This window comes from Tarenaya hassleriana, unplaced genomic scaffold (assembly GCF_000463585.1).
Source record: "Tarenaya hassleriana unplaced genomic scaffold, ASM46358v1 Cleome4, whole genome shotgun sequence".
NCBI lineage: Eukaryota > Viridiplantae > Streptophyta > Magnoliopsida > Brassicales > Cleomaceae > Tarenaya > Tarenaya hassleriana.
In genome coordinates this window covers 2,871,151-2,880,289 of record NW_010966881.1, presented here as the reverse complement: position 1 = coordinate 2,880,289, position 9,139 = coordinate 2,871,151, and the positions used below count along the sequence as shown (strand labels likewise).

Genomic DNA, 9,139 nt, shown 5'->3' with positions numbered 1-9,139 from the left:
CCCCCCCCCCCCCCCCAAAATGAATTACGGATTTATTCGACAGTTAAATCGCTGAATGCAGAATCGAAGTAGTTTAGGTGTATAGTCTTTATCGATTAACCAAAGTATCATGAAAAACATCATTCATTACTACTTGCCTCTTATGTTAAAGCTAAAGATGTTTTTGATATAAGAGTAGGTCCAATAAGAGGTTCTCTTATTGTTTAGATTACAGAGTACATATAAACTACCATAGTAACACTCTCACACCAGTATCAAACAGATAAGACGTGGTACATTATTACTCGATTGTAGATTATCAGGCTTTTTTGCAGACATTCCCATCGCAGATCCAACCTTCTTTTGCTTCACCACCTTCTTTCTTCACCTCTTCCTCTTCTCCGGTGTTATCATTCTCCTCCTTTCCAAGAGCACACTTGGGATGGAGATCAAAGTCACACTCATCGCAATGGAAGGACCAAATAAGCCCCTCTTCATCGCACTTGTCGCACATGTATGTCCTCACACGGGTAAGCTCGAGTTCATGCTCTTCATGTAGACCGTGTTTCACTTTCTCAGGCCACCCTTTTGCCATCTCGTCGTACTTGGCCTCGACCTCTTTCAAACGCTCCTGCGTAAAAGGATAAGCATCAGCTCCATGAGCCCCGACAAGGTCCCTTGCCTCAGTTGTGATGGTTCTGCCGGTTGGTCCAAGAGCCACTAGCATTGGGATTCCAGAGACCTTGAAGGTTCGAGCCAGCGATTGTTTTCTCGGATCACCAAAGGGGAGAGCCAACCACGGCATTTCTGAGTAGTACTCATCGAATGAAGCCTGGTCCCGATCACTGGAGATGAAGATCAGCTCAAATGCCTCGTCTCTAGCCTTGATCTGCTTGTATACTTCAACGAGTTTTGGCGTAAAACCACGACAAGGAGGGCACCAGTGAGCTGAGAAGTACAGCAGAATGTGCTTCCCCACCAGATCCGATACACGCACCTAATAGATCAGTTTCACATCATTGGTCACGGAGAAAGACAAGCAATGAGCAGAACCGCACGATAATGTTTTTACGGGATGAAGGAATTTAAAGAGAAGCTTTACCTTAAGCCCGTCTTTCCCGAGAACATAGTCGAGATCATCCCAGACCAAAAGTGACTCAAGTGTCTGAGCCTCAGCCTTTGCCCTCGCAATGGCCTCGAGCTCTTCAAACTTCTCCGGGGTGAAAGGGTACGCAACAACTCCGTATTCTTCAACAGCTTCAACCACGTTTGGGTGACGGGTTTTCCCATCAGGCCCGAGTATGACCAGCATGGGAAGACCTGAGAGCATGAAGTGCCGAGCAAGCTTCGAAGAGCTCTTGTCGTTAAATGGTAAAGACAGCCATGGCATGGTTTCAAAGTCCTGTTTGAAAGATTCTTCGTCGTCTTCAAGAGATATCATCACCACTTCAAAGTTTTCCCCCATCTCCTTCAGCTTGTTATAAACCTCTACAAGCTTACCCGTAAACTCGGTGCATGGCTTGTACGAGGCAACCGAGAAGTATAGACCGATGATCTTCCCTTCGAGCTCCGATACAGGTACCTAAAATATATGCATAATTGACGGCTCTCATCAGATCATTAGAACAACTTCTCTGTCTTTCCCACTTATAATTTGATAGGGGTGACACGAGCCGGGTACTCTAGTTTTTTGGGGTACCCGACCTTAGCCTTGCCCCAGAAATTTTGGGATACCAGGCGGTATAATCTGGTTTCAAGAGGCTTGAGTACCCCCGGCTCAAATACTTGAACCTGTGAAACGTGGGGTTATAACGGTGATTTTTGCACGAGAAAAGACCTAGAAATCGTTGTAATTACTCTAAACACTAGGGGTCGACTATATGTGGCGGGTAACTCATCACGCAGCGAAAGAACCCGAATACGAACCCGCAGTCCAGATTCTGCATCTCATCCTACCCGTACTCGGCCTTGTTCGGTGCATTGACCCACATTGCGGTACCCACAAACCCATGGGGTAATCGAGTTGTAATGCTCACCCCTATAATTTGGAACGTCGAAAAGATAGCGTTTTAGAGGCATACCGTGTTCCCGTCTCGTGAAATCACAAAGTCCCTTGAGCCCGTCACCAAGACAGATTTCAAGGTTTGCTCCCTCCTAGCTCTCTCTTCTTCTTCTTTGATCTCTTTCATTCTCTCCGGTGTAAAAGGGTAAGCTTCAACTCCGTAACCTCGAACCATTCCGACCCCATTCGTGTTCACAACTTTAACGTTTTCATCGAGGATCACGAGATTGGGGATTCCCCTCACCTTAAAGAGCTCATCGAGACGATCTCGGGTTTCTGAATCGGTAAAAGGTATTGCAAGCCACGGCATCTTAGAGAAGTACTCTTTGAAAGACTCCTCATCTTCATCACCCGACACAAAGACAATCTCGAAATCGCCTTTCGGGGAGAGTTCATTGTAAACCTCTGTCAACTGCGGAGTGAAATGCTGGCATGGTCCGCACCAGGCAGCCGAGAAATACAATCCGAGCTTCTTCCCTTTCAAGCTGTCAAGTTTCACCTGAAAATACAGGGAATGCATACACAGATACAGTCACCCTCCTCTCCATATTCATAGTCAGATACAAAATCCGAGGCCAAAAAACTTGAGAGTAAACAACTATTTGAACTACAACTTCACTTCAGTAGAAAGAAAAATAATTGAGAAATCGCAAAAAGACCAAACATTCATTTGATCATCTCACAGAGCACAACCCTTTGTAGATGTTCTTCTTCCTACCCATTTGTTCAACCTATCCAGCGGATCTATTGACTTCAAAAAAAATGAATTAGAACCCAGTTACAAAACAGTAGAAGAAACAATCCAATCACTGATCTTCGCCATCAACAACAGGAGAAAGCAGAATCACAAGACACATGTTCTATAACAAAAACATGAACAGATACACCAACCAATCACCAGGAAGAAGAAAACCCACGAGACAAAGACATGAACCCAGAAACCATAACCCGATCATCGACAAATAATTTCTGAGAGCAATCATCTGAAATATGCTTCGGAAGCGAACGGAGAAATTCAGAGAGATTTCACTTTACCTGCTCGCCATCGTTGCGGAGGAGGAAATCCCTCGCCGGAGAAGAAAGAAGAGTTCGGAGATCATGAGAATCGCCGGCGTTAACTTCACTGGGAGAGTTGGCCATGGGATGTTACGGACTCGGTGCTTTGAAAGAGATTCCAAGTAGCAAGTGAGTGTGTGACGACGAAGAAGAAGACGAACGAATGAAAGCGTAAATGCAGTGAGGCGGTACAATAGAGCTTTTGGGTTTTGGAATATAACATTGGTTGTGGTAAATTGACGGAATATTGCAGCTTAGCGACTAAGGCTATGGCTTTTGCTTTTCACTGTGCCCTCTTCAATTTTGGCATAATATTCGTACTTCCCAACTAAGCACTAATATTCTTAAACAAAGACTTCGACGGTCAAAGATTTTTTTTTTACATTTGCTCCAATTTAAGTTAAATTTCTATATTTGATTTATTAAAATTTACTAGATTTATAAAAAAAAAATTACAAAAAAATATAGAAATTCGATTAAAGTTTAATATTTAATACGTGAATCTCCCAAAAAATAATTGACAAAAATAGTTGGTCAACTATCACTCGAATTATTTTTTTAGAAAATAAATTTTGTCGAAAAAACGTAAAAAGAAATACTCATGTTTCTGCGGTTTTAGATTATCCAATTTCGAATTAAATATTCGAGTTTTGCGTAGTCTGATTTATTCCAACTGTTAAATATCATGAATGGCGAGTTTCGTAGGTTTAGACTTCTGAGTTTGTCCCCAACAACACTATGGATAAACCATTTTCATGGTACTTATGATTCTTTAATGACCTCGAAAGTAGGAGATTATGCGACCGAATCTCTTAAGATTATGTGAATTTGTTGGGAAAAAAACGTCCTGTCAGTTAGAGAATCTCTATAAGATCATCTTGTATATTGTGGGTTTTGAGTGCAATTGGAAACCATTGAGCCACTTGGTTTCTACAATGGAACTCTCTACTCTCCAACTTCATCCCACCAGATTCTCCTCTCAGCTTCAGAACAAACTCAACGAATTCCAAGTTCTGATCGAAAATTACCTGAGCTTGGGTCTTCAGGACGATAACATCAACCGAGATATCGAGTACATGGATATCCGAAAGCCGTCCTCCAATCTTAAGTTTGGTAACATATGTACTGAGTTTGGATAGATTTTGGTTGCTTCAATATGAGTTTATTTCTCGATTTCTCGAGAAAAGGGTCCCCGAGAGAGGAGGAGTCCTTGCTCGGGTCGCCCTTTTCCTACGCTCGGAGGAAACCAAAGTTCAGAGAGAGAGAGATAACATCATTAACTCGCAAAATACCCAAGCCTTCACATTCTCTACATTTCAAGCTTTACCAGTTGGTGGTGTTCACTATTCAGAAACCGAAAGCTTACACATCTTCTCTGACTATGCAGCAGTTCTTTGTTATTGCTTATTATCAACAGTCAATTGCCAGTTTGTTGTTTCTGAGTCGTTTTCACAAAGGCAAAGATCGTACCTTTGTCAACGCAGGTCGAAAATCTCAAACCTAAGGTTCGAGTTCTTGTATACGTTTGAGCAGTTCTCGTAAAGAGGGGTCCCATCTTCGGGTTCTTTGTGAGGATGAAATCCTGTTTCTTCGCAGCCTCTCAGTATATCCATCCCTCCAGGGTCCGTTAGCCTAAATATCCCATGCCTCCTGTAATCAAATTTCCAAAGCAAAAGTCTCAGCGTCAATTTTAACATCTTTTTGCTGTGACTTTCTCCACAATAACACACAGACACTGATTTTGAAGGGTGTCTTTGAGGTCAAGGCTTTATACGGGTCTACGAAAAATACAGGCTTTTTCTCAGCTGAAGAAATTGCAGTTCAAGCACGTTTCCGAAAACTATATTTAGACCGATGGTTTTAAGCAAATTTCCGAGTCAGATAATTGTTGTAAAGGAAATATAATAATGACATGAATGCTTAAGGCAGATACAAATGTCCGGATAGAGCAAGGTTTGGATGAAATTAATCGTTATAGACAACAGATCTGTTTTTTTATATATATTTCTCGAGATAAAGAAAATGGGTCAATATAAAAGAGGCTCAGCAGTCGGATCCATGTTAAAGACAGCTTATGTCAGTTCTTGAAGCACATACCTCGAACTATCGGTAGGAGCCACGACAATAGCAAAAGCCTCTGGTACCATTGCCTAAACAAGGAATGAAGGGAAAAACTCCGAACAGTTTGTCAAGAATCTTGTACAAGCACGATATAAGATGAAATATTTATGCGTCTGATTCAAAGGGCATTATATAAAAAATACCCTTATTTTGCTATTCATAATTCAACATATAACCTTCTCCAATTGTGACCATGTGACCCAAAATATAGTGTGGTCACATTTTAATTTTATTGATTATAACTTTAAATTTATGGTGATCTCACTAATTCATTATGTTCATACTTTTTATATCTTAATAATTATTTGATTAAAACATTATAAATTTAACGTTACGAGCAATGAGATCAATATGTGACCACACTATATTTTAAGTCATATGGGTCACATTGGCTAAGCTGGAGAAGGGTATGTGTTGAAGTATGAAAAGCAAAATAAGAGTTTTTTATAATGCCCCGGTCCGAAGAAAGAAAAATATCATCTACTACAACCACAGAGAAGATTCATATTGGCTCTCTTGCTGACATCTTGAATGTGTATATCAGATGACGAAGTTGAAGACAAACTGACCAAAACACTCTGATGCAGGGATAGATGTAATCATCTTTAGAGACTAAATAACGGGCTAGCAACAAAATGCGTTACCTGATATGAGTAATGAGTATGCAGATCTACTGATGACATGAAACAACCCTGAGAAGGATGAGTCTGTCATAAAAAAAAAAATTAGCTGAAATCTATCAAAGCAGCTACAGAACAGGAGAGATGTGCACTGATAACATAAAGTTCAACAAATGAGGGGGAAAATGAAAATAAAAGTTGAAGCAATTGGTTGAAAGTGTAATCTAGTCTAGGAGGAGAGAAGGGCATACATGTATCCACCCCACAGGATAAAGAGCATGTTCGTTTTGTATGGCAAAGACTTCCTCTTCGTTCAGAGCTTGACACTGCCATTTGTCGGCATCAAGTTAGCAATCAATCTTACTTGGCTATACAGCCCACGGGAGACATAACGACTGCCAGGAACCGATCAAGATAACTGAAATCCTACCAAGATACTCACAGAATTCGAAGTCGATTCTTGTTTAGGTATTATCAGAGTGGTCACATAAAAAATTCCTCTTTCCTAGCGCGTGAACAGAGTTAAAACACGATTAGCACACAGTTCCAAACACAAGAATGATCCTTCCAAATAACCCAGAAAGGGAAAAAAAACTAAGGCAGAGAAGTAGCAAATAAATCAAGAATCAATTGCATAAATAAGATCAGAATGACCAACAATAGTGTCACGGAGTCATAGTTTCAAACTATGTTATCAAATCCTTGAAACTATGTGATGAAAAACGGATCAAACACTGCTTCTAAGTGGAAACTTCAGGCACTAGAAATGATTTCCTGATAGATATCATATACCATAGCACCAGAGAGAATTTTCGTTTTGCTGCACTTTCTCACCATCCAACAATGTTTCGTCCGAATATCTCCTCATCACCTCAGAATAAAAATGAAGTTACAGGACGGTGAACACAAACCCAGATTCGCAGGACAAGTAGCACAAACCACAGGAAAGAGAGAGAATCTTACGAGAAAGGCACCGAGAGCCCCGCACGTCTCGAGGTCCTTCTCAGTGTTCTCTCTCGCGAGTTCGGCAAAATCCTCCATCAACCTTTCCGACTGCAAAACACAAACAACATTACTCGATTTCAGATTCCTAACTCAATTCGACATAATCACGCGAAAACCCCTTTACGAAGAACGAAATTCGTTTCTGAAATTTCTTACGATATGAACATCTTGCAAAGGCTTGGATTCCGAGGGATCGCCGTGATTATGATAGGAACTGGAGGCTTCGAACGGAGAAACGTGCGATGATCTGTGAGGCACGGTCTCGATGCAAGAGAGGGAGGGAGACGGAGAAGACTGTGTCACCATGGGAGAATCGATGAGCTCGATGACAAGAGTCTGTAATGCAGGAAGAATCCATGGACGGAGCAAAAGCGCATAAAAGTTAAGAAAGTGAAGGATGGGATGAGTGTGAAAAGAGTCATCACTAGTAAGTACTGTGTCAGATTCGTGATAACCGGTCCGGTTTAGTCGGTTAACCGGCTGATTTTATTAAGACCAAATTCGGTTCGATCAGAAAACATTATATCTTGTGCAGATATATACCATTGTAAATTTGTAATCACGAATTGTGAAGATAATGGGGGTAATTGGCTCGTAAATAAAATATTAGAGTGATTTTGTAACAAATAAAATATTAGGGGTGATTTCAAATACTATTTAGATATATTTTTGTAAATAGGCCGCACGCAGTTGAGTTTAAAAAAAAAACCCTAGTTTTGAAAAGACAGATCTAAAAAACCTTAGACTCGTCTCTTCTCCGCAAACAAACGCACCAGATCTCTCTCATTGTGGATCGAATCTCAAATTTGAATTCTTAGATAACGTGATAACTGATAAGCTCTCTTGTGTTTCGTTCGTTCGATTCGACGTTTCGGAAACTTTCGGGTGAGTGTTAGATTTTTTTTTAATGCAATTAGCATTTGATTATAGGACCGAGTTTGGGTTTTGTTTGCCGAGTTGTCTGGATAGTGTTGTCGTTGTCGGATTCTGAGTGTCGGGTGTAACTATAGGGTATCTGGAGATTGAAAGTTCGTATATCGCGGATCTTCTTTGTTCTTACGGGTGATCTGTTTGAGATTTTGATTCATGGTTCATTTCAAATACTTGCTGTTATTTTATGAATCGATTGTTCTGAATTATGTTACCCAATAAGTTCTAGGTGGTTCGGTTTTACGTTTTGGAACCCTGAAATGGAAAACGAGGGTGGCCTTAAGATTTATCTCTTACGGCTTCTGGGTCTGTGATCGTTTGATTGGATATGAAATTCTGTTTTATGAATTCTGATTGTACCTTATAGACTTTTTTTAGGATGGCTGAATCGAAATCTGCTTTGAGTAAGCCGGTGTTCACCAAGGTGAACGAGTTGAGGCCAGGAACGAGTGGGCATACATTGACAGTGAAGGTCGTTAGTTCGAAGACGGTGATGCAGAGAAACCGTGCCAGTGGCCCTCAGGCACGTCAGATGCGAATTGCCGAATGTCTTGTAGGAGATGAAACTGGAATGATCATCTTTACTGCAAGAAACGAGCAAGGTAAATTAAAAATGCTTCTATCGTCTCGACATTCATTCAGTCTGGTTACTATTCGTGTTGGTTTTGGTATTGAGATTTTTGGGTTACTCAAATTCGAACCTGAATGTCTTATGTCTCATCTCACGAGATATTACCCGACCTCGAATCCATTATGGTCGAATATCCGAACGTTGTGTACCCGAGATAATTTCCGAGTTTTTTCAAAATGTATATCGTATATTAGAAGTAGACTCGAGTCGATTCATTTAAAATGCCGGATTACATGGATTTAAATCCGAAATTTCAAGAAATTTCAATAGGGTTTCGCTCGCTTAATTTCATCTATACAATCCGAAATAGAGTTTTTTTCAGCCGTGCTTGTGGTATATGTTTGATATTGTTTTGTGGATTTACAATGTCTTTTGTTGCGTTATATGTTCAAGATTCTAACTCTTTCTGTTTGTAGTGGATTTGATGAAAGAAGGTAACACAGTGAATCTCCGTAATGCGAAGATTGACATGTTCAAGGGGTCGATGAGGCTTGCGGTGGATAGGTGGGGCCGAGTTGAAGTTGCTGATACTTCCCATATTGCTGTGAAAGAAGATAACAATCTTTCCCTAATTGAGTATGAACTTGTAAACGTTGTTGAGGAATAACTATCTCTTTCCTGTATGAATTAGAGTGGAGATTGATTTGAGATATTACATAAGATGTTGGGCATCATGATATAATATTCAATATATCTATTATTTTATGTAATAAATTCCATGGAATTCTAATTGTT

At 40.5% G+C, this 9,139-nt stretch overlaps 3 protein-coding genes across 5 annotated transcripts; 1 reads left to right on the top strand and 2 right to left on the bottom strand.

The window, feature by feature from the left end:
* Window positions 1-105: 105 nt before the first annotated feature.
* On the bottom strand, window positions 106-3,364 carry LOC104823646 (probable nucleoredoxin 1). The gene is made up of 4 exons (XM_010555304.2): window positions 3,077-3,364; window positions 2,061-2,540; window positions 1,082-1,561; window positions 106-976 (listed from the first exon to the last, which is right to left on the bottom strand). The coding sequence occupies exons 1-4, from the start codon at window positions 3,179-3,181 to the stop codon at window positions 299-301; spliced, it is 1,743 nt and encodes a 580-aa protein (XP_010553606.1). The 5' UTR covers window positions 3,182-3,364; the 3' UTR covers window positions 106-298.
* Window positions 3,365-4,354: 990 nt separating this feature from the next.
* On the bottom strand, window positions 4,355-7,249 carry LOC104823645 (AMSH-like ubiquitin thioesterase 2). 2 transcript variants are annotated; one of them, XM_010555302.2, is made up of 7 exons: window positions 7,000-7,249; window positions 6,802-6,891; window positions 6,281-6,343; window positions 6,090-6,164; window positions 5,863-5,925; window positions 5,195-5,247; window positions 4,355-4,747 (listed from the first exon to the last, which is right to left on the bottom strand). In XM_010555302.2, the coding sequence occupies exons 1-7, from the start codon at window positions 7,147-7,149 to the stop codon at window positions 4,573-4,575; spliced, it is 669 nt and encodes a 222-aa protein (XP_010553604.1). In that variant the 5' UTR covers window positions 7,150-7,249; the 3' UTR covers window positions 4,355-4,572. The 2 variants fall into 2 exon arrangements, with proteins under 2 accessions (XP_010553604.1, XP_010553605.1); XM_010555303.2 differs by lacking the exon at window positions 6,281-6,343.
* A 290-nt stretch (window positions 7,250-7,539) lies between these two features.
* On the top strand, window positions 7,540-9,128 carry LOC104823644 (uncharacterized protein At4g28440-like). Of its 2 annotated transcripts, none has more exons than XM_010555301.2 (3): window positions 7,540-7,728; window positions 8,152-8,375; window positions 8,821-9,128. In XM_010555301.2, exons 2-3 carry the CDS (start codon window positions 8,153-8,155, stop codon window positions 9,009-9,011), a joined length of 414 nt encoding a protein of 137 aa, XP_010553603.1. In that variant the 5' UTR covers window positions 7,540-7,728; window position 8,152; the 3' UTR covers window positions 9,012-9,128. The 2 variants fall into 2 exon arrangements, with proteins under 2 accessions (XP_010553603.1, XP_010553602.1); XM_010555300.2 differs by having other exon boundaries at window positions 8,141-8,375.
* The last annotated feature ends 11 nt before the right edge of the window (window positions 9,129-9,139 follow it).

Bases quoted from the DNA above. Each gene is read 5' to 3' on its own strand.
- LOC104823645 (XM_010555302.2), bottom strand. From the start codon at position 7,149: ATGGTGACACAGTCTTCTCCGTCTCCCTCCCTCTCTTGCATCGAGACC. The intron at 6,892-6,999 runs GTAAGAAATTTC...TGTGTTTTGCAG, and splicing joins CTTTGCAAGATGTTCATATC to TCGGAAAGGTTGATGGAGGA. The intron at 4,748-5,194 runs GTATGTGCTTCA...ATTTGATTACAG, and splicing joins GCTCCTACCGATAGTTCGAG to GAGGCATGGGATATTTAGGC.
- LOC104823644 (XM_010555301.2), top strand. From the start codon at position 8,153: ATGGCTGAATCGAAATCTGCTTTGAGTAAGCCGGTGTTCACCAAGGTG. The intron at 8,376-8,820 runs GTAAATTAAAAA...TTCTGTTTGTAG, and splicing joins TACTGCAAGAAACGAGCAAG to TGGATTTGATGAAAGAAGGT.
- LOC104823646 (XM_010555304.2), bottom strand. From the start codon at position 3,181: ATGGCCAACTCTCCCAGTGAAGTTAACGCCGGCGATTCTCATGATCTC. The intron at 2,541-3,076 runs GTAAAGTGAAAT...CTGTATTTTCAG, and splicing joins TCCGCAACGATGGCGAGCAG to GTGAAACTTGACAGCTTGAA. The intron at 1,562-2,060 runs GTATGCCTCTAA...CATATATTTTAG, and splicing joins TTTCACGAGACGGGAACACG to GTACCTGTATCGGAGCTCGA.